Genomic DNA, 26,962 nt, shown 5'->3' with positions numbered 1-26,962 from the left:
GTTGCATAGAGGTAAGATTTATGTGGTGAGGGGGGCTAAACGCTAGCACATAGGTTTGAACAACTGGATACTGTCGGATTTATACTCCATTTGGGATGATAATGAGGTGGTTAATACAGAAATACAAGACAGTAATAAACCATTGACTTTTATAGATCTCTGTGTGGGTCTGAATCATCACTTGGAGAGCAGGAGATCAGTGATATACAGCAGCAGCTCATCCCATTCTCCTGCTACCACCTGGGTGAGCGCAGCCCAGCAATTCCCCTCTGCAGCACATGAGACTATGCATAAATCCTGTGGTGCTGCGGGGAATGTGGTTATCGGGCAGCGCTTTGTTAATGGAATAGGGATCAACTAATCTCAATTAAAAGCATGTTCTTCTTACGTAGATATCCCTTTTCCTCCACACAAGTTCTGCTCGTTCTTAAACCCCTTAATTATATTGAAAAGGCAGGCTAGCGGCTCAAGACAGATTTCATTGCTGGCTTAAAGCTAAAAGGAGGGGGAAAATCCTGTTTTCTGATGGGTGAGAAGGAGTACTAACTGATCTATCTTCAGACCACATAAAGTAACCTGAACTTGCATTAAAGTCATTATAATTTCAAGAAGAAAAAAAATTACGCAAACAAAAGATGCATGAAAATTTACAGGAGTTCAAGAAAAGGAATAGAACAAAGTCATGGCAGAAGTGTTCTCTCAAGAAGCTTCATCCACACACTGCAGACCCACCACAATGGCCTGTAGGCAGCAGGTGGGCAGATGGACCAGATGATCTCAGAGGTCTTTCCCAACCTTAATGATTCTGTGCTTCCATGAAAAGTGGAACACCTCATAACTGAGAGCAGTCCCTATAAGCAGTGGGGCAGCACTGTGCATTCCCAAACTCTCCCCTCACATATGGGTGGCTGGGAAACCCAGCAGTCACAGTGCCTACACATCATACAGTTAGTGCTAATCCACCCCTTCCCTGTCTCTCCTGGCACAAGCACTTCCACAGCGGCTGCTCGGGTGCCAGGATCCCCTTCCTCCTGCAGGCTACCAACTTACTTGACTCCACCAGGGGTGCAGTAGATGAGGATTTATACTATGGAAGAAAAGAGATAAAATGTTAAAGGAAATGGCCCAGAAATGCTGAAATAGAAATGAAGGGCTGAAATAATTTACTAGCACTTTATGCAGTGGCATAGATATAAGAAATACTAGTTTGTTTTTTTATTGAGAATCCTTTTTCTTCCCCAGAAAATTGTTTATGCAGAATCTCCTGAGAAGCTTCATTTTTTATTTATATATCTATATATAAGAGAGGTGGTAATTTGAAGCCCTCCAAACAATCACCTGTAAATTATTATATTCCTAAGCAGCCATATACACCCACGAGTTAGTCCCAGGACACTGAAGCTGTATGCAAAAAGTCCTATTTATCCTGCTCCAGGCACAGGAGGAAATTTGCTCCATTCTATAAGGAAATCTCCCATTAACGCGTGTAGTTAATTGAATATAGAAGAGAGCCCTTCAGAAGGCCAAGGATGACTGGACATTAATCTGCTAAGCAGCATGATTTACCACACAGTGATACCCACATCCATCCCTTCCACCAAGGGCACAGATTTATCCCCTGTGCAGAGCTGAGCAAAACTCAGGATATTTCTTGCTCTGCACACGTGCATCTGGATGCAGCATGGAGAGGCACTGCTTGTAGAGCTGGATGGCAGCAGCAAGAAAGATGCACAAAACATAAGGGAAAGGCAAAGTGATGGGGGAAGGTGGCTGCAGGATGGAGAGGACTAAGCCCCATAGCTATGGTAGAGACATCACTGTATGAGCAAGTGTATGGGCAAGCTTAGCTCCCAGCTCTGCACCAGGGACTGGATGCCCTCTGTCTCCTGCTATGTGCCCGACAGTGATGAATCTTAAACTAAAAGGCCAAAGGAATTTATTGTTCTCCATTAGTCTGATACAATGCAATTTATTTTTCAACAGCTTCTCTCATGCAAAAGCATTGCAAAATGATTCACAACAAATCACAGCCGCCTCATGCAAATTTTGGCAGCTCATATCCAGCCTGTTTGTAGCAGTGAGAGGTGCCCCACTGGCTAGAGCACAGCTCAGGAAGTTAATTATCTGCAGAAGGGGTAATTGCATTTTGTTACAGAGAACTGGCAATTGGTACAGGGTAAATACAGGGAGCAATAGGCACAGGTAGAGCCAGAGGGAAGGCTGTGGGGTTAGGGACACTGTATAATCAACAAAAATAGAGTAGTATGGTTAGAAAGAGATAATTGGAAATAAATGAAAAATGCTTACCTGTGCAGGCTCACAGGGAAAACACCAAAATGAGCAGCCTCCAGAAAGAGATCCTTCCCTAGCCACAGTCAGCCCTTAAATGGGGTCTAGGACAGGTGCAGCCAAGCTCCAACCCTTCTGGTCACACAGCTCAATTGCCTTCACCTGTGCTACCACAGCTGATTCAGTGCTTGCCTCTGGTGGTCAATCAGAGGCTCAGGCTGTGATTCAACAGTTCCCATACAGGCACAAACCAATGATAAGGTGAGGTGAATCGTGAATGGCAACACTGAGGTGTCTGGGAGGAGAGGAGCACACAGGATAAGAGCTGTAGGGAAGGTGGTCCTGGGGCCAGGGAAGAGGACAAACCACTGACATCGTAGGGAGCCAACATGAGGCCTGGAAGATGGGAGAGATGCAGGGACTGCATGGGGATGAGCTAAATCCTATGGGTCAGGATCTATCCCAATGCATTTTCACAAACTCGAGCAATTTCTCAAACTCCCAACACCAGTTTGCTGGCAGAACCTTTCTCCCTGAGCAGGTGTTAGGAGAACTTCATGCTAACCTGATGGATGGGCTAAATGAGCACCTCTCACCAGCCCCGCTGACTGAGCGTCTCTCTTGCCTGTTGGGTCAGCTGTGCTGCTGGTAGCTCTCATTCTCACAAAACCAGGACAATTCTTCTGGGGCTACTGCATGGAAATCTCACCCAGCCCCTGTTCCAGCTTCCCCATTTTAATAGTGCCCAGAGGCTGCAAGTGACCAACGCCACAGCCTTTTGTGAAACTGAGGAAGGATTTCTCCCTCCCATCCTACTCATTAGTCCTGGAAGGTTTTTGTAATTTTATCCAGCAGTTCAATAATCATGGTACTTCAGCCGTTTCTGAAATGGACAACAACTCTGAGAGAAGAGGACTTAATAGAAAGCTCATTCCTTATTTAAAAGCCAGAATAAAGTTATCTGGGGAGAAATTAAATTGTGTCAGCGTAAAGCCAGGAAAGCAGAGGAGCACGGGGGCCTTGGGGCACCCTGGCTGTGCACATCCTTGGGTTGCATGAGGTTTTTCCAGAGACATTATTTCAATGCAGATGCTCCCAAAAGCAAAGCATCCCCCACAGTTAATCCTATACAAGTTGAATATTTTTTTTTATGCTCAAAAAGAAACAGCTTGTGCTGCGCCAGAAATAAATGTTTTCTTTCTGATTATTCTCATTGTTGAACCTTCATAAAGTGGAGAAGCCAGTGGCAAAGTATGTCAGACGTGTCTGCTAAGGGGTTAACATTTGTAAGATGAATGCTGCAAGAACTTTTTTGGTATTTTTAATTAAAAAATATATTTCTGGAGCAAAAACACAAGCAATAAAGAGTGTTTGCCTGTTGGGAGGCTTGTTTTGTAATGCGGTATGAATAACCAGCTGACAATCCCGTTTTGTGTTTTCTCTTCCTATGGCCAATGGCCAAGAGCCAGCCAACTTTATTGTCCTTGAAATGTCATGATTTTGAGTATGCACAGAATCCTTAACTGCCCAAATTACTGCATAACATTCCTTTTTATTATATGGCAACAATGTGATCCTGGGCTCAAAGACTTACTAGTTAAGAAGATTATGTGTTTTCCTTTTTCTGTTTTGTTAAAGTGCCAAGTCTTGCATTTTTGGCATCTTCTAAAGAATAAAATGTCTTCTGAAATATTCTCTCAGAGCACAGAAGTTACCTCAGAGGAGCTCAGAAATACAGCGCTTTTTAATACTTTCTCATTTACTCAGAAGTTCAGACGCATTTTTTTTCCTCAAAAGCTTCCAATTTTTTTCCTCTTTGTGCATATTGACAGAAAAAAAAAAAAAAAAAAAAAAAAAAAAAAAAAAAAAAAAAAAAAAGAAGATTGTCCTTCATAACTTTGCATGGCGTTACTCTGAAGTTAATTTATCTCTCTTTCCCCCTTCCCAAGTGTTGCGAGCAGGAATACATACGCCCAGTCACCTCACAGACCTGGCTGTGCTGTGCTGTGCTACCAGGACACGGCATATTGGTTGTGCAACAGTCCAAAGTATGGGACCAGTGGCACTGGCACTGGTTCTGCCCATTGTCATACTAAAGCATGCACAGTCCACCAGGGAAAACTGATATCTAGGATTCAGCTACGTTCCTCAGAGGGCTAAGGATCAGCAGCAAAGAGGAATAGCCACTTGTATTGGCACACGTTGACTTGCTGGAGAGGAGCTCTGCAGGGAGGGAGCTGTGTGTCCTGGTGGACAGCAGGTGGACATGAACCAGCAGTGTGCCCCTGTGGCCAAAAAGGACAATGGTATCCTGGGGAACATGAAAAAGAGTGTGGCCCGCAGGCTGAATTGGGTGATCCTCCCACTCTACTCTGCCCTGGTGAGGCCACAGCTGGAGCACTGCGTACCATTCTGGGCTCCCCAGTTCAAGAAACACAGAGATCTCCTAGAGAGAGTCCAGTGGAGGGCCACAAAAAAGATGAGTGCCTCCTGTATGAGGAAAGGCTGATAGACCTGGGGCTGTTCAGCCTGGAGGAAAGTCAGAGGGAATCAGCAATACTTAAAAGCATCTGCAGTGCGGGAGTCAAGAGGATGAGGTCTGGCTCTCTTCAGTGGTGCCCAGCAACAGAAAAAGGGGCAATGGGCACAAACTGGAACACAGAAGTTCCATCTGAACATGACAAAAAGCTGCTTTACTGTGAAGGTGACAGAGCAGCAGAACAGGTGGCCCACATGTTGTGGAGTCTCCTCTCCTACCTGTGCAACCTGCTGTAGGGAACTTGCTTTGTCAGGGGGTTGGACTCCTGATGTCCCTTCCAACCCCTACAATTCTGTGATTGTATGATTTCCATCCTAAAGCCATTTCCTGTATAGACTGGCAACCAGGGTAAAGTGTTGTCTATGGCTCAGCTATATTCCTGGAAGAGCTGCGACTGCGCTCGTGCTGTTCTGAATACAGCATTTCCAGGATGTTCTCCTTCCCCCATGCCCTGCATTGGGGCCATGCCCCCACCCCATGCCCCCAGCCACACACAGCAGAACAAAGCAGCATGAGTGAGCTCTGCTTGGCGACGGGAAACAGTCTGTGAGCCAACAGAAGTGGGCTGAAATGCAAATATAGCATTTCTTGTAAAGTAAATTAAGCTAACTACGCGGTAACAAAATGCTGTTAATATTAGATTAACTTGTTTGGCAAGATATGAAATCAGAGGAGCTGGGTTGTCGATAGTGGAGTGTTCAATAACACTAATGCTGCTCGGGGAAGTATAACATCCCTCTGAAACACAGATGCACGAGCACAAAAATTAAGACTGGAGGAAGAGCCAGAATCTGAGCAGCAATTACACCAGCATTAAAGATGGATAGAGAGGAAGGTTGAGATTTTTGATTGCCTTTAAATACTGCCTTGTTTTTAATCTCAGAACCAGGCTGTGCTATGATCAGCCATTAGCTGATCCCAGATTTCAATATTTGCAGTGTGAACTTAAAATAATGCTTTGAACTGAGCTAAGGAGGTAAATGGCACCTAATTCAGAGGCTGAAACCAGCTGTGTGTGTGTGGGATGGGATGTGGAGCGACAGGGACCTGAGCAGAGGAGTCACCCACAGCCACATCCCCAGTGCTGGCACTGAGACAGAGGCGTAAATGTCACACAGAACGGCAGTGGTCACTAAACTGATTAAGCAGTGGTTATCTTTAGCAGTAAAAAGGCTATCTGCTAATACTAAGTGATTAGAGCCTAAAATGCCATTTACTCTGCTCTGATTCCTTGAATGAATATTTATGCCAAGTGATGACTATAACACCATCAAAAGGTTCTCCTGCTCTGTTCTTTAGAGTGAAAGTGATTATTCAACAGCAGGTCTGCGCTCCAGTACTTGTTTCTATTAAGCAAATTTGCAGCGTTCAGACAAAAAATCCTAATTGCATCGTCCTCCTGGGAGTTTTATTTTTAAAGAACTCACACTCCCAGCACTCCCAAGGGCACATGCTGCTGCAGGTGGGCCATGTCCGCAGCACAAGGACAGGAGAGGGTAACAGGGATGCTGCATAATTTCTCCATGGTATTTTGTGTGAGCCAACTCACATTTAACTGAACCTTTCAGGATAGGAAGGGATGGGCAACGATGCTCTGCGCTCTGCTCTCATGTCCCCAGCCCTAATTTCCTTGACACCACATTACCATGCTGACAGTGCCATAGAAGCCACTGAGATGTGATCTTAGTAGAGTTGTTTCAACTCACCTGTCCCAGTCACCACTCTCACCTCTCCATGAGCCATTCTTTTCTCCTGCACTGTCTTCTGCTCCTCTCTCCCCACCTCCTGGTTGTTGGTTGGCTCAATCTGTTGCATTGCAGAACATCAAGGAAAAAAAAAAACAACAAACCTCTTCTAACACTATTCTGCAGCACACCCTCATCCCAAACTGCTTCCTCCTTATCTTCCTTCCATCATCAGTTAATCATAAAAAAACTATTTTTGCCTTACAGCAGAGGAAAAATATTCAGTGTGCGACCCCCTGCTTCATTCACTCAGGTCCCAGGGATGTCTGTAGGTATGTTTAAAACCTGCTTATCATCAAGCCTAGGAAATATGGCCTTTTACCGCATTAACAAACCACAGCTAAGATGACCAGGAAACATTCATAATTTTTAATTCACACCAGTAATAAAATTGCATTACATTTTTCATAAAATAAATGTTCCAGTTTATATACAGAAAACAGACTGTACAGAGCCCTCCCCCAGACCCCGGAAACTCACAAACATACAGGCAATGCAGTGCTCAGCTAAGCAGGCACAACTGTACATCTAAAATTGTAACTGCTTTGTGTTGGGGGTGGGGGGAAAGTACTACAATGTATATAGTCCTCTCTGGACCAGAATTAAAAAAATATTGCAGGCAAGCTGACAGACGGCTGGCTGCTGGCACGGCCGGGCGCCCATCCACAGTGCTCCAGCGAAGCAGGGATCGCTATTGAACCTGGGACTCGAAGCTCCCATTCAGCTGCCCTTCCTCATAGTCCATCTGGCACAGAATCATGTTGTTCTTCAGGAAAAATTTGTCTCCCACACAGAATCTGGAAGACAGAAAGAATTAACTGGTTTCATTATGCACAGGAGTTTTGGCACTGGGTGATTTTATTATGGAAGGAAAGGACATGCTGCTTGGAGCAGAGGGCAGCCAGGGGCTGAGGCAGCTGAGTGGGACATCCCTGCAGTACAGAGCCTGCATGAGGCCTGTGCTGGTCCTGTGCTTCCCCAGCTCCCCCCCGTAAGGCAGTATTTGCACTCATTTCCAGGCAAGGACTGGCTATTAAGTCCTTCCTCACCCCCTTGTGTACAGTGCTGAACAACAAATAGAAATTTCCTGATGGCTGGGCTCCTAACCTTTATCTTCATTGAGCGAAGGGCACCGCTCTCCATATACCATGTAAATTGTTCTGTTTGTATTGAAGTTGACAGAGAGGCTTGTGATATTTAACAATTTTATTTGACCATTAAGGTCAAAAAAGTTCCACATATAATATTGGAGAGGTGTAAATTGACAGCCCATAGCTTTTTCACCCCTCCTGCTTGCTAAAGATTTGGAAGCTCATCTTTTCTTCTTAAGATAACAAATAATGCCCTTTCAGCACAGTTCAGGGGATGCACTCTCCACCACACCAATGGGACGAGGACACTGCAGTGCCCACCACAGCCCCAAGTGCTGGGTCCCATCTTCATGGCTGGAAGGGGCTCTGAGCCCGCTCTTTTTTTTCTCTCTCTCTGCTTTACTAATTCTGAAATCCATCTATTTTTATTTCTGCATTAAAAAGCTAATAATCAATCTCACTTTGAATTAACAGCTTTTAAGCTGAGAGCTGTGCTGCGTACACACTCCTTAAAGCCACATGCCCCACCAGCAGGTCAGTCCCTCTAAGAACAGACACAGCTGACTGCATTCTGCTGCTCCTCATTACTCTGAGCCTAACAGAAGTCTCCAAAGAGAAATGTAGAAGTGACTCTTGCCCCCACCCCCCTGGCTGCCTCTCTCCAAACCTAGTTGTGTATTGAGGGGCTGGGGGTGTGTGTGGCACTGCCAGGAAGGGCCACTGGGCCCTGATGTCCTGGGAGAGAGGCTGGTTGCGTAGGGAAGGGTGTGCCTCCTGGTACCTGCAAGCCCAGATTTGGAGAACGAGGCTAATGAAAACACAGCGTGCTCTGTATCAATATTAGATTTTGCACAGATGCATTTAACGCTCTGTACACAGACATGGCCTAATGAAGCTGGAAGAGAACTAAAGGAGAGGAGCCTTCACCACCAAATCCTTTTATAGCTGGAGAAGGAGGTGGGTGCCCCATCCCAAAGGTGCTTGGGCACCCACCTCTGCAGCTATTGCTCCATGTTGACCTAAACTCGTGGTTTTCGCTTCAGCTTCCCATGCTGCTGTTACAGGAATGCTTCTACACTATCCTTTGGGGTCGGAATCTCTAAAGGATAAGTCATGAAAGTTTGTAGGGCGAGATCTAAAAGAACACAGCTCCCAGTCTGGAAATGAAACCCTCGGCCGCACTGTGCCTTAGTAGGAGGGATGCGAGAGTAAAGTGAGGTTTGGCTACAAACCCTCACCCTCGGGGCTCCCTGTATCGCTGCCAGCTGGGACCGCGGCACAGGAGCCGCGGGCAGGAACGGTCCCGGAGCCGCTAGAGGTCAGTGCCGCCCGCTGCCGCTGCGCCGAGAGCCGGACACGGGCAGCAGCCGGCCGCACCTCCTCGGTGCTGTGCAGGGCCGGAACGTAACCCGTGTTGGTGCGTGCAATAACCGCGTCCTTACCGCTGGTTGCAGAGCTGACAGGCGAAGCAGTCCAAATGGTAAACATTATCTCTGGCCCTCATCACCATCTCAAAGGCAGGGATCAGCTTACTGCAGGCAGCGCAATTCCCGGTGGTACCAAAGAGCCTGCCAAAGAAGTGCGATCATTAGAAGCCATTTTAATTAAATGGTGGAAGGACTAATTAAGTGTAATTAGCGGTATCAAATACTGTATTGCACCAATAAATAGAAGTCGCGGTCTCCATTTCGCTGACCAACCAGTGTGCTGGAGCTCAGGCTAAAGCTGCCTGCTGAGCAGGCTGCGATCATCGAGACGAAAACTTCATTTGGACTGCACGCCCAGGGCTAATTTGCTGTCTAATGAAGAAAAGCATTAAACACTCACAGCACAATTTTGGGGCTCACAGAATTTCAGTCAAAAGCCTCTTCTTGCCCCTGTGGCTCTGCCAGCCCAGCAGGCCGTGCCGCCGTGCTGCCAGGGAAGAACCTTGCTCACTCACTGCTGAAAACACAGAAACACACTTTCCCTGGTGATGGGTACAGCAGCAGTTTGCAAAGCTTCTGGAGGAGGGCAAGCCCTGCTGCCTGGCTATGCATCCCTCCCGGGAGCAGCTCAGCCCTATACCAAGACCTGACCAGCGTGCTTTGCTTTTCCACTTCAGCTCCCCAGCCCTCGAGGACAGCCCATCAGCACAGGAGGCTCTGCCATTTCCATCTTGTCTTTCACTATCAGTCTCTCCAGATGTCTGCTGCTGTTACAGCTCCCGCCGGGGACTCAGCCAAGACAGCAGAGTCCTCCCCCCGGCCCCATCTCTGAGCCATCCCCGCCAACCCACAGAATCACCGCCGCACAGACCAGTCATGGCGCCAATCAACAGACCAACAGCACCAGGTCAGTGTGTATGTGGTCAGCTGCTTTGCTCTGGGGATGACAAATACTCTCAGAATGAGGTGGGATGGCCACTGTGCACCCCCGTTAGCCCTGTGTGTGCCACGCGCTGCTGCCCGCAGACAGATGCAGGCTCCTGGCTCGTTTCGAGCCATTGGTTCTGGCCAATTCCACAATGCACAGACCAGGAAAATCTATAACCAATTTCTAAACATGCAATTTGCCAAGCTGATCAATATTAATTATTACTGGCCAGTAATTGTGAACTACAACACTCAGCAATGTTATAGAAACCTTCACATAACTCCCACCCACACTGTGCTGTGCAACCAAAGCAAGTTTGCTCCCAAGCTAGAGGAAAGGCTGCCCTTGTTTGTCAGGTACCAGTGGACTTCCATTCCGCCTAGTGGAAGAAGCCCAAGAGAGTCTTAAATCACAGAATGGCTTAGGTTAGAGGGGACTGCCTCCTACAGGAATGGGGCAACAACAGCTTCTCTAGGCAGCTGTGACAGTGCCTCACCACCCTCTGAGTAAAGAGCTCCTTCCTAACATCCAAACTAAATCTTCCCTCTTTTAGTTTAAAGCCATTCCTCTTTGTCCTGTCACCCTCAGACTGTGTAAAAAGTTGGTCCCCTCTCTTGCTTGTAAGCTCCTTGAAGCAGCAGCATGTTTTCCCCAAAACTTAAACAATGCACACTAAAAGGAAACACTTGAACTACTGGCATGGAGCCAGGAGTTGGACTCTATGATCCTTACAGGTCCCTTCCAACTTGGGACGTTCTATGATACTACGCTGCAGGATGGAAAAGTTGCAATGGGAGTAGTCCATACTCTTCCCCTGAGACTCCATCATTTGAGGACTGAAGGAGAAGGGAAAACCCCAGCTCTACAGTTCCAGCAGCTGCCTTGCCCTGCCAAATTTAGGCCATGCAACCTACTGTGGGAGCTCCTTCCTTCCCATGGGCCAGCACTGCAGCAGCAGGCTGGGAAATGCTGCGCCGAGATGCACCCGGCTCTGCACCCTGCAGTGCTCGGCCCCCATCCAGCACTGTCCACAAATCAGGCGCAGCACAGCCCCCTGCCCCCTCCCCTGCATGAGTGGCTCCCTTCAGCACGGCAAGACCTGGCGGCTTTGTGGGGTTTTGTCACTGTCACAAAACCAGGCGTGCGTTTTTAGAGCTCCCAAGTCACAGTAAACTCAAAAAAAATGAGCCCAATCCATTAGACGGGGAGACTGGGAGGTTAATCCTAGATTTGCTCTGTGCCCAGCGCTGCTACGAGCACAAGTGTAAAATATCCATTATTCATTAGCATCACCGTTGTGTGGAGCTCAATCTAGATTAAACAAAATAAAGGGGCCCCAGACAGCACCATTTGCATTGTTAAGCAGGCGCTTTTCTTCAGCCTTCAAATAGGAGACTTTTCTAAATGGAAATGATGGGGAAATTTGGACAGATGTTCACTTAACTATTTAAACAGTTAGCTTAAGAAACATGAAAAATGTATTTGGCATCGTGTTCACCTGTCTCCTTTCAGGGGGTTGGGGGTGCACCAATTGTTAAACAGCTCTGACTGTTTGCATAAGATCTACAGCTTATGTTCAGTCCGGCTGAAACCGCGTCGCCTCCCGATGTCTACACAGCCCCGATGCACAGCCAGCCCATGTGCTGATCTTTTCCTCTTCTAGCAAGTTTCACAACTCTCTGTCCCTGCCCTTCCCAACCGGTGAGCATTTCACACTTATTCCAGCACTCCCTGATTGGAATCTGCTTCCCAGAGAGCCATTTAGAGCCCTGTGTATTCAGCACGCTTCTAAAAATACGCTGCGGTTTGTAGCTCAATGAGCAAGAAATGAACATTTTGCTTTTCTTCGAGGAGATTAAAAAAAATGAATGCAGACTTTTGCCTTTCTTTTTTTTGCTTACTTGTGACGAACCTGCCACCTCTGACCCCTCCTTACCCAGCACCAACTGGAGCTGAAACCTGAGGTGGGGAAAGCCTAGCGTTGCAGGAGGAGGGAGTGCATGAAACCCCTCCACCATGAGCCCCATCTGTGGGTAAATTCCAAATAACCCCACACGAACAAACTGATCTGCAGCCTGTCCCCCAGGCACCTTCACAACAGATGTGATGCTCTCTCACACACTCACACACACAAAGTTCAAGCGCTTCAGAAAAAAATCTGTCAGGAGATGCTCATCAGCTACTTACCAGCTTGGTACCAATAGCTTAAAAGAAGCTGGAAATATAGAAAGGTTTTGTTCTGGAGCTGTTTTGCTGCTTTTAAAAACACCAGTTATATATACGTATATATATATATTTTAAATCTCCTTTTTTGAAGTTAAAAGGCATCGATTTTAAAGCACAGATTTATTCCCCTTTATGTAACAAGAAGACCTAGCCAGCTTGTAAATAAGCACAGACTATGCAGATTTAAAATTTAACACAATTAAACTTTTACCCTGTGGTAGTAATTATGTTTAATGGCTCTTAGCCTGAACTTAACCACGTCTATTGTTGTCAGCCAGTCTAAAAGCAGGAGTTTGTCCAAGGACAATTTTCTGTAGTTTATAGGCACACTAAAAACCTCGCTACACACTGTTCTCATTGGCCGCTGATGTCAGTGTGCATAGTAAAAATTAAAGCTAATTGGCATACAGGAGCAGCAGTGAATGCAAATGAATTAATGGGAAACGAGGGGAGCACTCCTGGAAGCAGCATGCAACAACTGAAGGGTGCTTTTTAGGTAAAGGCTTGTTTGCGCTCCAGAGTAGCCTTCTGCACGATAACACAGACTTCACCAGCTCTGAGAATACACATGAACTTGATTCCAAGCATACTAAAGTCACTGGCACCCTGCAGATCTGGGAGGGGGGCAGGGGCTGGGGGGAAACAGAATGGCAAAGAGTCCATATTGCAGGAAAATGGGAAAGAATGCCTCATATGATGCCTTTAAGTTTGGTACCTCTTTACAGACTTTTTTCCTTCTCAAGCCAAATTGTGCCATTAGGCTGAACTGGGAACTCTGTTATCTACTTCTGTCAGCTCTAGAAACAGCAATCTGTGCTACAAGGAGGGAGTCCCTGCTCCTTATCTTTCCTCTGGCCTGGTGGCTGCTACCTAGTAGCTGACCATCAAGAAAGAGGAATAACATCTTCCCTTGGTACAGAGAGAAAATGTTGGAGCTGCTGACTTCAATAAAGGAAACAAAGAACAGGAATGAGGACAGACAAATGAAAATAATGAATGGTACACAATGGATGGGTTGGAACTTTCCAATTTTTTAAACATTTCTTTCCTAAGTAACACAAGTTCAAAATTCAACTGCTGAGCTGAGACTGAGAATTCCCCCAAAACAATAGGTTTTGTCAACAAAAAAACCTAATAATTATGAACTCAAAAAAGGTCTAAACACTTACCTACAAAGAAGTATCTACTTTTTCTTTTTACATGTAAGTATCATAGAATCATTAAGGTTGTAAAAGACCATTAAGATCATCTAATCTAACCACCAACCCAAACCCACCATGCTCACTATCCATGTCCCTCAGGGCCACAGCTCCATGTTTCTTGATCACCTCCAGGGACAGCGACTCCACCACCTCCCTGAGCACCCCATGCCAGCACCTCACCACTCTTTTGGAGAATAAATTTTTTCTAATATCCAGCCTGAACCTCCCCTGGTGCAACCTGACATCATTCCCTCTCATCCTATCACTGTTACTTAAGTACAAGGCAGACCCAAAACTCAGTGCTAGAAAAAGAGGATTTCCCACCTTACAATTTGAAACAGACAAACAAATAGCCATTAGCAGCTCACAATTAATATTTTTTCTGTCTGAGGATACTGAAAATATGCTGAGCCACAGCCTGACTTGACCAGAGTACTGAACACGCCAGTAATTGCAGGGAAGCCTGAACATCACTTGACAAGATGAAAAAGATGAACCTTAAAAACAAGCTTGAGGATCCAAACTTTCATGTAATCAGAATTTGTGTAACACTCAGCAAAAGCCCTGACAATGGGCACTTCAGCACAGTACATACACATAAGCTGGGACACCCTCCTCTCCAAGACATCACTGCCAATGCTGCAGGGGGACATCATGTCAGAGGGGGCAGAAGAGGTGTCTTTTGATACTAATGAAGCTGGTCAAGCTGTCCTCCTGTGATGCCTTCAGGTTCGGCCCTGAGAAACTTCCATCTGGTGTGCCCAAGGGTTTGTCATTCATGGGCAGCGTAATTGGAGGACTTGAACCACTCAGTATCACAGCCCTCTGGCTGTGTGATCACACTAGCTCTGAGATCACTGGCCATAAACTTCAAGGTTGCTCAAGGGCATATGTTTCCAGCTGAAGAATGCATATGGATGTTCACTTATTTTTCTTCCTTTTGTCTCTTCCTCTGTATTCTCATAACAATATTAACAGCGGGGCTGGGACTGCTAACAGGTAGAAGTTCTTGTCTTCCTCCCCTGTCCACCTTTCTGTGGCAGAACTGATGCCACTGACCCAAAAACCCATCTTGGCTGCCCCTACACTACTGAACACCTGGGGTACAGCATCCTCGTAGGGGAGTTTGAAAGCAGCAGTCAGCAAACTGCAAGTTTCAAAGCCCAAGAGGCGTGTCAGCATTCCACAGCTGGGAAGTAATATTCCCCAAAAGCTTTTCACCTCACTGAGAGGTTGTGGAGGGGGAAGGGGAAAAAATAAAATAAAATAAAATAAAATTTTAAAAAAATGCAAGCAAGCAAACAAACCAAGCATTGCTTGTTTATCCTGAAGAGTATTGGCTGTGAGAAACTTCTGGATCAGCTGCCATGGAAAAAAATAATAAAAATCTGTGCTTTAACATCACAAAGCAGAGCAATGCTGCCAAGACACATTGTATTTGGAGCCTAATTAATCCTCCTTAATCTGTATAGACACCAAGAGCACAAGTAAGGGTGTCCTATGTAGCTTACAAGTCGCTCACTGTTGTGATGCAAGAGCAGCACTTCAGTTTAGCAACACCGTGGGCTCTGGGCAGACAGCACATGTTCACCACGCTGCACTGATACCTCCCACAGTAGAGCTGGGGAGTATTTTATTGCACCAGGAGCAACACCTGGAGCTGCATGCAGCCCCTGATCTGCACATGATGCCATGTCCCAGAGCAGCCTCCTCGACAGCATTTGCTTATCAGAAATAATTAGAGGTAGGAACGCTGGAACCGTGATTATGAAACAAATGGTAAATCTATTTGCTCAGATGAAATGTATCGAAAGCTACATCTTGGCACAGCTGGAGACTGAGGAGATACTGCAAGGATAACAACTCGAGATCCAATTTCATCTTTCATGATTAAAAAATGAGCAAGAAAGTGTTTTATGAAATGTGAAGGTTAACAAATGTTCCTTCGCAAGCAATGATGACAGTTTATCTTTTGAAACAAATGATCAGGCCATAGTCTGCTAGTGACTCCTGAAATACAGTGGGTAGGCTTCCCCAAGAAGTGTTCCTGTATGTAAGTACCTACACCTTGGTGCCCCTGTGCTGAAGAAAGGGGTGTGCTGCCTGGTGCTGGGGGGTGTCATGGCATGGGAAGGAGCTGGCTTGCCGCAGGTGTGTAGACCAAGCCCCAGCACAGGGTGGGGAAAGCACACTGTATGCAGAGCAAAGCTCATGATCCTGAACTAAATGCTTAGCTGGGGGGCAAATGCAAAGACACCAGTCTATAAAGAGACACAGAAGCAGCAGTGTTCTCCTGACCATTACACAACAGCATTCCTTTTGGACTTCAGATTAGAAAGATGCAGATATTTACATTTATGGGCTCCAAATCAGTCCAACCTTAAATTTTTTCAAGCGATGGTCCATGTACTAAGTAGCAGCATAATATGTGACACCGCTATTATTCACAGAGAGGTAGTCAGCTCCTTTGGCTGTCCTCTGAAGTACTCACTTCTTGGTATGAACACAGTGTGAGGTACAAAACCTTATTTTTAGCAATGAGTTCTGCTAAAATTTGACGAGTAGAACAAATATCGTGAGTTGTTTAGCGAGGTGAAAAAGCTGTGGGTTGAGGCTCTAAGACTATTAAAGAGAAGGAATTAAGTATGATGGAAGTGGGTAATTCTCCAAGAAGAAAAATTCAAATTACCAGGACTGACAGTAGAGAGGATGGTGACAGCAACTTTCATACCTTCTATTCATAGAACTAATAGCTAAAATTGAGAGAGAAAAAAATACGTGTGGAAGACAACAGGAGATGTTTTAAGGTAAAAAACTGTTTTATACTTCCATAAAATATGGGAGTATATGGCATTGGCCCTTGTTGCTGAATGTGTTCCACAGCAGCAGGAGGAGAGAACCTAGCAGTGCAGCTGAAACCTCTAAGTGATCATTGACTTGAGTTTGTTCATTAGCAAGAGCACAACCCATCACAGCTGCAAAACTGTCCAAACATCTGAATGCAAGCCAATCACTGTATTGCAGAACTGATGCTCCTCCTTCTGACCCAACTCTTGGTCAAATTTGCTAGGCTGTGACAATTACAACACACAACCCAGCAGCAACAGCTAAGGTAGAATACAAGTAGTGATCAAAAGTGCTCTAACAGACTGCATTAAGATAGGAGAAAAATACTTAAAGCAGGATGTGGGATGCTTCCTGGGGTCTGCAATCCTGGCTTTATTCCTACCTTGAGCACAGAATTCTGGTGTGTCCCAAGAAGCCTTGCCACCCTTGGCCCTGATAGAAGATCATGGATTGAATTTTTCTTCTTCCAAGAAGCATTCTCAGGATAAGCCACGGAAAAAAAAAAAAAAAAAAAAAAAAAAAAGATGCCCCACAACTGCAGCGATAAAAAAGTTCTTCTAAGTTTAACAACATCAATAGTACTTTATTTTGGCACTCTAATGCGTCTGATTTGATGATACATATTATTTTTGTTATGAAACTGTAGCAAATGAAAATCAATATGGTGCTCCTTAAATGGTTGAGACACAAAGTAGCTTGTGGGTCTTGAAAAGCGAATGTAAATGGCATCACTGCCCAGCTGAAGAATTTCTAGCAGTATTCTGTAACTCATGGATCAACACTGTATTTATCTTCCAGGTCAGATTTAAAAAAAAATACATTGTATATCAAGTGCACTTACAACAAAGTCTGGAGAAGTGATAAATAATGAAGAGAAGGATGACTGATGGAGAGACCAGAACTGCTTGGCAGGCTGGGTGCAAACAAGATATGTGTTTTAATAAGACCATCTATAAAGAAACACTCCAGAAACTAATGCAGCCTATACCTTGTGGAAGGAAAGCTATTCCTAGAAGAAGCTCTTCTGAAAGACTTAGGGGGTCCCTGTGAATGCATTCCAACTGTGAGCAAAAGTCCTTATGTCAGAAGGATGTTTTTTTGTATGTTGCCTCAAAGAAAGGGAAATGGCAGCTCCCAAATGGCAGCTATTAGATACCTGTCTTCTTTTTGGCTCAGTTTCTTGTTTTAGAGAGAGAAACTTGGTAGTGAAAGTTTTGCTGAGAAAATATTTACAAAAGATTTTCAGGAATATATGAAGGACCTGATCACTAACTACCTAGGCACCCTCTGCACACCAAAGGTTAGCCAGCAACTCAGCTCCTGTTCTGAAACCAGCATGGTGGTTTATGTTGTGCTGGCTGAGTTTGCTCAAGAAATATTAGCAGTCCTTTAGGAAAAAAACACAACACATTAGCTGGAGACCAAGTACACTCTCACTCTTCCAGATGAAAAATGAAGCAAAACTTGGAGGGTTTTGCAGTGCGACCCTTGTAAGAATGTTTCCATTAGGGCTGCTGCTGTATTAAAATTCATTTGTGTTTATCAGAATTGGTTTGTAAAAACAAACAAACAAACAACAACAACAAAAAAAACCAACCAACCAAACCATACACACCAGGAAAAAAAAAAAAAAGCTCTGTTGTTACACATTGCAGACACATACTGACAGGGTAGCTCCAGCTCAAGAGTTGGTCTCTGCAGACCTCCTCAAAAACAACAACAACAAAAAAAATCTGAAGTTGATCTGTAATTTTGGAGTGTTTGGCTCTGTTTACTTAGCAAAGAGACAAGAGTCCCCCGGGAAGAGCCTTACTGAATACAAGCACCAGAAGTCTATCTAAAAGCAAGCAGTGAAAGCGAAAAGGAAAAGGTAAAAGCCTGGTCAGACCACAGAATCAGAGCATGTCAGTCAAGGCAGGAGTGTAACATCATAAATACTAAGGAATAATCAAAACTCCCCTCTTTACTTTCTCTGAAAGCACTTCTTGCTTTTGTTGGGGTGAAACAGTAGAGTTAACTCATGTCCTTTTCCTAACTTGACCTAAAAACAGGATGATACCTCCCTGACTATGCAATACATGAAGTGCAAACCAAAGACCATGCACAGACAGGGAAGGACCACCAGCCTCTCTGCGGCAGGGCCAATCATGCACGCATACACGTTTTCATAGTAGGGGCTAGAAAGGCAAACAGCTGGCAGCGAACTGAGGTGCTTGGAAAGAGCCCACGCTATGTTCCTCTATTTACCTCAGGTAATCTCTGCGGCAAAGGATGAGATTTGCTTTTGTGTAAAGGGTTGATCCAACCTCTCCAAGGCGACAGTCGCAGCAGGCGCACTTCAGGCAGTCTTCATGCCAATATTTGTCCAGGGCCTTCAGCAGGTACCGGTCCTTGATCTTCCGGTTGCAGCCAGCACAGCCCTTCTGCTTCCCCTTGGGTTGTACGGATAACATCGGCACACCTGCAACACAACCAGACAGCAGGGTTACAAGATGTTCAGACAACTTGAGCAGGTTTCCTGCACTTGAGGCAGTGCTGGGAGCAGCAGTGAAATCCGTGAGCAAATTCTGCTGCTGCTCCCACTGCAAGGAGCTCATGCTGCAAGAAGGCGGTGGTCAGAGGAACTTCATTTGCTGTCGCATAGTAGGTAGGAACGTGACGCCTGCAGGAGTGCGGGTTTTTTCCCCAAAAGTAGGGCTGACACAAAGCAACACACTTTTGATTATTATTATGTATCAACATTTTGCAGCAGAACCAACCCACAGCAATTCTAACGTTTGTTTTTCCTTCATTAGCAGTGCCCTTGCATCATTAATTGCCCATGACAGATCAGAAGGGCCAAGTGTGTGCATCCCTGCCCTGAGCCATCCAACACCTTGTCTGGATGTAGCTGCAGGGAAAGGAGAGGTGTGGGTGCAAAGCTGGGGCATGTCACTGATTCTCCTCCTTCGTAATCCCCACTGGAGACACAGGTTTAACCAACACAAAGCAGATGAGAGGGGACGTGGTGGCTGGGCTGGCAGCATCACTAGTTGTATGCTCTTACCCAAAGTTCCGGTAGCAAGCTGGATGTCCCAGAAAGTAACAGCCTGATAATGGAAATATTAACAGTCCCTTGGCCCAAGCAGAACAAGCCAGTGCTACTGCAGTAAGTGACATTTGCTGCTTTCCTTAAAAGCCAGGGTGACCTGGTGGTGGTGGCTAATGCGCAGCCCATGTAAAACCCACAGCTCGTACAATAATAATTGCTTTGTCAGAGCTGCGAGCAGACGACAATAGCACTTAAGACACCTCCATGCCAACAGCGAGGCATCGATCTGGTTGTTATCAAAGTGGTCCCAGCAGCACGGAGACGGGTCAAGTAACATTGGAGAACTCTCCAGACTTAAAGAGCCCTCCTGCTCGTCGCTGCGGCACCGGCAAAGTCAACACTGGCAAATTTCTGATGTCAGTGGCAAATACGCAATAATGAAGTGAAAACTTAAACCTGTTTTTAAGCAGCACATGTGCAATCCAGGACGACACAAATGGGGGTTTCAAAATGCTGGGTCTGGGTAACTGGAGCCCATTGAGCCCTCCTGCCTCTCCGCCATTTCGGTTCCCTGTTCCTCCAAGCACTCCATTGTCTTAGGAGAGGCTTCCGCCAAGAAGGGGAATGTACCACTTTGATTTTCTTCTAATAACTAGCAAAGGAACAGATATATATATTTTTAAACAGTACCTTAAGCAAGGAAAAAAGCAAAGTATTTGGTCAGCGTTCAGCAGGGGGCTTTCTAATGAAAAAAGGTACCATTTCAGAGATCATATGATGTTCAAAGCTGCTATTCCCACTCAGATAATAACGAGCAAGGTCAGCCTCTGCTGGTCAGGTTCAGTGTTTTGAAATTACATCCTGGTCTGTGAGGTTCCCTGCGCCGGCCCAGCGCCACGGAGCACACACACACCGGGCCGAGCAGCGGCTGCAATTAGCTGGTGAGCTGACACAGCAGGCAAGGCGTGAAACAAAATTTCAAAAACTGCCAAACTCCATCAGCACGGGCTCCTCGCATGCCTGCCATGTCATTTCCAAGCAACAAGAGAGCAGCATCTCAGAAGCTTAACCCCTTTCGCAGTCGGAGGTGTGTGGAAAGAGGGCACGGCCAGCATTGAACCCCAGTTTCCTCCTCCCGCCTCCTTCCAGGAAACCATGAACAGGCCGGGCTTTGCAGGCAGAAGCCACCACCTGCAGAGCTTCTCATCCTTTCTGGAAATTTCCCCACTGCAAAACCACAATACTGCTTTGTTCCTCTACACAGATTTTTTTCCACCAAGATCCCACAATCAGTAAGGCAACATGGGGCCCTAACCAGGAGGAAGGGCTCACCCCAGCAAATGCACCCAGAAGGCAAAGAGCAGCAGTGCAGAGCTAGGAAAATGAACAGAGCAGCACTCATCCACTGACATACATGACGATGGGGAATGCTGACTGGACACCACATTCCAAAAGGACCATCCGGTTGCACTCCATGGTGCTCACCTTCCATCGCTATCTTTGCTTAAGAGCGGTGGATGAAGCCTTTCTATACTTGGCTGCCTATGCTCCCTTCTTTGCCCTTTACAACTTAATAGACTTGCTGCTGGTTAATACAAAACAAAACCTGTTCTGAGTGCTCAGAGCTCCAATGCACATTAAAAAATTATAGACGCCACCTCTGGACATACTGAAATTTATGGCTGTATCTAAAGAGGCTGTTATTGCAGTCAGTAATCTAAACTTTACCTCTGTACACAGGCGGGCAAACCAGCTGTAATCAGCCCGTATCTTCTCAGCTGGGGTCTTCCTGCAAAATTATTCTGCTGGCTTTGTAAGACAAGCATCTACTAAGCACACCTCCAAGTTTTTCTAGCCTGTTTTACTGACATTTCTATTCAACACAGTAATCGGTTGCAACTCCTCTAAGGGCACTGCTCATAAAGCCTTGTTTCTAAGACAGCCCCTCAATCTTTCCTATAGATGTAGGACCTTCTAAAAGCAGTTATCTGCGATGGTCCTAAGGCATACATCTCTGCAGTGTACTGATCTGCATGAGAGCAGAACACACAGAAGCTCACCACCTGATTTCTTGAATGCAACTCTAAAGGTTAATTGGTCTGGAAGAGCGATGTGGGACCGCTGGCTAACGATAGGTGCCTGGAGGCTTTGCAGCCTTGCTGTTCTTTCTGCAGGCAAGTGCAGAGCAGGTGACACCAGCGGGACTTCTGAGCCCACTTTGGCACTGAGGGGCTGCGGGAAGCACTGCCACCACTGCCTCTGTGGGATGAGATGGAGAGCAGCGAGCAGCACCCAGGAGTTCAGCTGCAGGAGGACCTCCTCCAGCTCCCCCAGGAGCTGGCCGAGTCCTCCATTTGCCATTTATGACAGCTAATTAGTTATTCTATTCCAAATCTTTGCTTTAAATAAAAGAACTAATTATACACAAAGGTCAGTCCCCCACCTCCTGTGAAGCACACATAATTGGCTTATTTCTCCAACACTGTGTGTATGTTTCACACAATGCTTTCGGGCAGATGGCTTTAACTCTTTCCCTCAGCAAGTTTTCTCTCTTTTGTTCTGGTTTGGGTTTTTGTTTGTTTGCTTGTTGCTTAAAGTTTCCTTCTCATTAGCTACCTCTCCCATAAAAGCTTACTCAAAAACAAAGCAGAGAACTAACAAACGATTTACAGAACTTACAGAAGTGATCCTTGCAGGGACGCAGCATGCCAGCACTAAGAGCAATTCTGGTTCCAAGACTGGTGTTTCAGGAGCTGGGCACCCGAGCCTAGGTTTCAGAGTTCCACTTGAGGGAAAAATGTTTATTTCTAGCACAATGTCCTGTAAATGAGCTGACCTCCTTTTGCCTACTAACAACAGCAAAAAAAAAACCACCCCAGCATTTGGCTGCAAAAGATGAAAAAGTAACTGAAGAGTAGGAGTAATCTTATTAACTCCTGTCTCATCACAATAAATAAGCTGCAGTCTTGTGTCTTTTATCAGAGGATCTGGTATCATTTAAAAGCTTTAGAGCCCTGCATCACCCATTTAAGTAAATGCAGACAGCCGCTGCCAAAAAGATGCAGTGAATTTTCATTCCCTTAAAAAGAAGCTCCCTTTGTGTTCCCAGTGTTGTATTACTCACCTTCTATGAAGATTAGGCCCTGTGAAAGAAGGCAAACCATGCACTTCCCCTGAACCGAGCATGCTGTCCCGGGTGCCTTCACCGAAGGATGATGGCCAGCAAGGTGAAGCTCATCATGTCATCAGCACATCCAATTAAAACGTTACCTTTGGAACACTGAGTACTTGCAACTAACTGCTCACAAATGAGCCTTCCACCATTCATCAAAATTATTCAATGAGTAACCACAATCTTTTTTCATTTCCAGTTTCATGGTGCAATATATAGTAGGTGATTTCTACAGTGGCTTTAGCAATTCATTTGTGGTATTCTTTCTTCTGTGTCATTATTGAATAAACTCTCCAAGCAAGGCAAAACAAAAACACATAACAAAACACAAAAAACAGTTGGAGAGTGTGCTTAATAGGAGAGGCAATGTTTTGATCAGCAGTTTTGCTTAAACTATGCTATAATCCTCCTCCCAGTAGCATCCCAGTTTTGGGACTCTCCAGTTCTGAATGAGCCTGGGTAAAAAAAGCACACTGTAGGGTTTCATTTCCTCAAGGGCTTACCTCCTGCTCCAAGCTCACTATGGACAGACCCTGTTTTCACATTCTTTGCTCTGTGATATCCCAAATAGCATCACTGGATTCACATCACTGGAATGTGTACCAAAGCAGATCCCTGATTCAGGTCATGAGGCTCAGGGTTAGGATCTAAATTTCTGTTTTCCTCCAGAGTTCTGACACCTCCAGGGCTTGGTTTAAGTCTCTCCATTGCAGAGTTGCTCTCACCTGAGGACAACCTGTCGCTCAAGGGAACACAAGGCAGCAGGATGAATGCAACTCCTGTTGCAGAAGTTTCTATAAATCGTTCTTGTATGCAACATTTTCCTTGTGCTCACAAAATACACCTGTTTGAGGTTTAATTTTTCACAATTGGCATGTGCCCAAAGCTTATTCTTAGCACATGTCATGTTTCAGTAAAATCTATTTTTACTGTTTGAAGCCCTGGGAACAGTGAAAAAAAGAACGTGAAGATTTCTTGTACCTTAAACCTCCACCATTTAGCACTCTACAATGTAGCAAAGGTCCTGATTTTTTGTGGCCAGCTCCCTCACTCAGTTGCTGTAGTAGAAAGAAGTCTAGAGGCAGAGAGTATCCCTAAACCACTTGCCTAGGGAAACAGTAACATCACAGATGAAAGTGTGTTCACTGGCAACGATGAGCCTGGACCTCTTCCCGCACTCTTCACTACTCCACAGCTTTGCAGGTGACCACTAAGAAGACACTGAGGTCCCAGCATTCCCCTTCACGGAGTTTAGGTGTCAAAGCAAACAAGCAGATGATGAGTCTCTGAGCCAACTGATCACAAAGGTAAGAAGCAAAAAAGTCAATTATTTCCATGCATATGTGGAATACCCCACAATGCTGACCTTCTGGGTAAAACACACTGTTTAACGCACTGCTGTCGAGGTTCCAGTATATATGCAAAGACGTGCAATGTAGCAAAGCCCAGGCTTAGCAGGGAGACATTAACATCACCCTGACAGATTCGGTACACTGTAGTTGTGAATATTTTAAGGAGAATAGAACTATATCATTGCACAATCATCATCATCTTTTCTTCTGCCTCTTTGCAGACATATACAATGTCAACCTAAGCTTTCGGCAACCTTAATAGAATTTCAGTGCCCACTGCCAAATGGCCATTTGATGTTCTGCTCTGTGTACACTGATGAAGCAATCTGTCACAGCCCTTAATGCAGGCAATGATGACTATCCAATCTAAAGCTTTCGCAGGCTTAGAGAAATTTCTCAAGACTTTTGGAGCCTATAATCATTTGTGCAATACCACAAAAGAATTTGGAATCCTGGCGCTCTGTCTTTAATGAAATATGAATATACTCCTTTAAATGTTTCTAGAAGAAGCCCTACTTGGGCCAAGAGCATATGTTACACAGTCAATCACTAGAAAGTTTTGCTGGCAACTCTGAATTAGCAAATGCTGTGGTGGTTGCAAGCCATTCTATATGAAAGAATTGGCCACCCCCCCAAACTCACCACAGAGCCAAACAATGATGCTCATATGCCCCGCACAAGATTAGCACAGCTGCACCTTTACCTCCATAAATGCACCAGGACTAAACAGTTATTGGCATATTTTCTTCAGTTCCAGGAGATGAGGAAAGATTCACCTGTAAGTAACACAGAGAGGGTCCCTGCACTTAATGAAGTCCAAGTCAGGGAGACAACTGCTGCCGACCTTCGGGAAGCGATGAAATACACCTCCCTAATGACTCAGAAAGATGCAGTTATCCTGGAAACATGGGCTCCTCTCCCTTTCCTAGCGACAGCAGACCGACCCGTCTGCTATTAAAAGTTGAAAGGAGCAGGGCAGGAAGGAAAGCTATTTCCTTCTCTTGTTGAAAGGAAAAAACACAACACACAGCCTTTTCCAGCACTATTTGCATGCTAAGCTGTCAGACCATGCACTTTCCATTAAAGAGATAGCATCCCTTTTCATAAGTCCATTTGGGATCCATTTTAGTGTTATCTAAAAATCAAATCTACATGGTAATCCTTTTAATGTACTCTTGACTTTTAAAAACAGCTTTATGTTCCTTCAGGAAATGTTTTAAGCCATTACTCAGTAATTACTACTCACCCATGAAAACACTGATCTTTTACAATATATAATCAGTTTGCTGTCTTAAAAAATAAAGCAGACTGGAATTTTTTCTCATGATAGCAGGGGAGAAAAACCAAGTAGCAGAGAGCATCCTTCCTCCCCCAGTATTTCGAAGCAGTATGCTTTTCCTGCAGTTTAAGTCCAGAATGGGTGTCAAACACCATTCAGACCTACAGGGAGCACTGAATTTATCTGCATTTACCTGCAGCTGACACAGCAACATCCAGCCAATCTTCAGGAGTCTGAACAGTCTTAACACCAGGTCCTAAAGGTTGCACTCAATCCCCCCCCAAACTCTGTGTATACTCACAGCAGGGTTCAAGAGGGACAGCACCCCAACTTGCCCCTAACTTCCCTCTCCAGCACAGCCAGAATGGGGACAAGGGCACGTTCTGCCCAGCCACGGGTCCATCTTCCCCTAACACCATGAAGACAGAGAAGACAACAGAAGCGGAGGCTAAAGTCCTACAGTGCTGCTGTTCTTCTCATTACTGAGGTCTAGATTTAGCCTTACTGAACTGCAGCTTGCTCCCAATAACTTTTAATCTACCCCATTTCACTACTACAATTCAGACAGAGAAACTCTATTTGCTTTCATTCACAGGGAGAGGTATGCAGATCCCAGTACAGTGCTGTTTGTTAAACATCTCTGATGCTGAAACTGGCCATTCCCCATGCCTTAAACCAAATTTTATTGTTCACAACCAACAAAGTCAGCCCTCACCATCCACAGCTGCCATTAACATTACCCTTCTTTACAAGGAACTGCACTGATAAAAATTCAAAGTGGTTCCTTGGCTTCAGCTGTTGTATACTTTGTGGTGATGTATAGATGGGAGCTGAGCACTACTACCCCGAACAATGGAAAAGACTCAAGTAAAGGGAAAAGATCACACAACATCTTTCTTTTGTTTCTTTTTGTGAAATGCCCCAGAAACCCTTGGAAAACCCTGCTGCAATTCACCATATATTCCAGAGTAAAGTGAGCACTAAAGGGTTTGGGGCAAGTCAGCATGACATTTAGTTTGCACTAAAGCATCTTAGAAGTCATATGAAATATAGCGTAACAGAGCATATTCTACTCTATTAAGCATTCAGGAGCCTGGCATCACAGTATTCAGAATACGGATGAGAAGTTAGAATTGCACAAGACATTCCTCCTCTTATGGCTGACCACTGAGTTGAATTCAAGCTGATCCTAAGGGAGTCATTTTCATTAACCTGAAGTAGCTCTCTAATCCTATTCCTTGAATTTCAGACCACCACCACTACAAGAATTTATGACCTGCTGCCTGCACCTTGCATAGCGCTCACACTTTACTCGTTCCCTGCTCCCCTGGATCATTATCACCACTCTGTGCAACAACTGATTCTCCTAAAGTGGAAGTCTGCTCTTCAGTGCACTTACCTATGCTCCATTTAACTCTCACCAACATACATGAAGATGCTGATGGTTACACTTGGGTTAAAACAGTGAAAAAAATCACAGGGCCTAGCCCAGCTTGCAGAACCAAGGGCTTCCTGAAGGGTTCTTCCTGAAGCCCGAAGAGGGCACATGTCTACGATCTGCCTCAAACATCAGGCTGGAGAGAACTCCCAAACCACTTACTTTCAGCTCTAAAATCCTAACCTGCTGGCTAAGAAGCTGACTGAGCAGCCTGTCCTCAGCTCCGGTTTGGTGGGATTTTTGCTCGGTTGGCTTGGTTGTCCTCCACCTCACCATAAGATTCCTGACTGCTGAAATGAACTCCTTCACCAAACTAATGAAACAAGGAGTCTGAAGTGCTTTGCAATCCTTTTTAGAAAAGCCTGTATCTCCAGATGAGACTCAATTTCACAGCAT

General features: G+C 45.3%; 1 protein-coding gene across 7 annotated transcripts in view; it reads right to left on the bottom strand.

The window, feature by feature from the left end:
• Positions 1-6,919: 6,919 nt before the first annotated feature.
• LMO1 (LIM domain only 1) overlaps positions 6,920-26,962 on the bottom strand; it is a 47,791-nt gene continuing 27,748 nt past the window's right edge. For all 7 annotated transcript variants that reach the window (XM_015864108.2, XM_015864113.2, XM_015864111.2 and 4 more), the window contains 3 exons: positions 18,542-18,755; positions 9,107-9,232; positions 6,920-7,370 (listed from right to left, as the gene is read on the bottom strand). In XM_015864108.2, the coding sequence (XP_015719594.1) occupies positions 7,265-7,370; positions 9,107-9,232; positions 18,542-18,755 (446 nt within the window). In that variant the 3' untranslated portion in view covers positions 6,920-7,264. The remainder of the gene's footprint in view (positions 7,371-9,106; positions 9,233-18,541; positions 18,756-26,962) is intronic.

Source organism: Coturnix japonica, chromosome 5, assembly GCF_001577835.2.
Source record: "Coturnix japonica isolate 7356 chromosome 5, Coturnix japonica 2.1, whole genome shotgun sequence".
NCBI lineage: Eukaryota > Metazoa > Chordata > Aves > Galliformes > Phasianidae > Coturnix > Coturnix japonica.
Note: the sequence above shows the minus strand (reverse complement) of the source record. Positions and strands in the feature narration are given on the sequence as shown.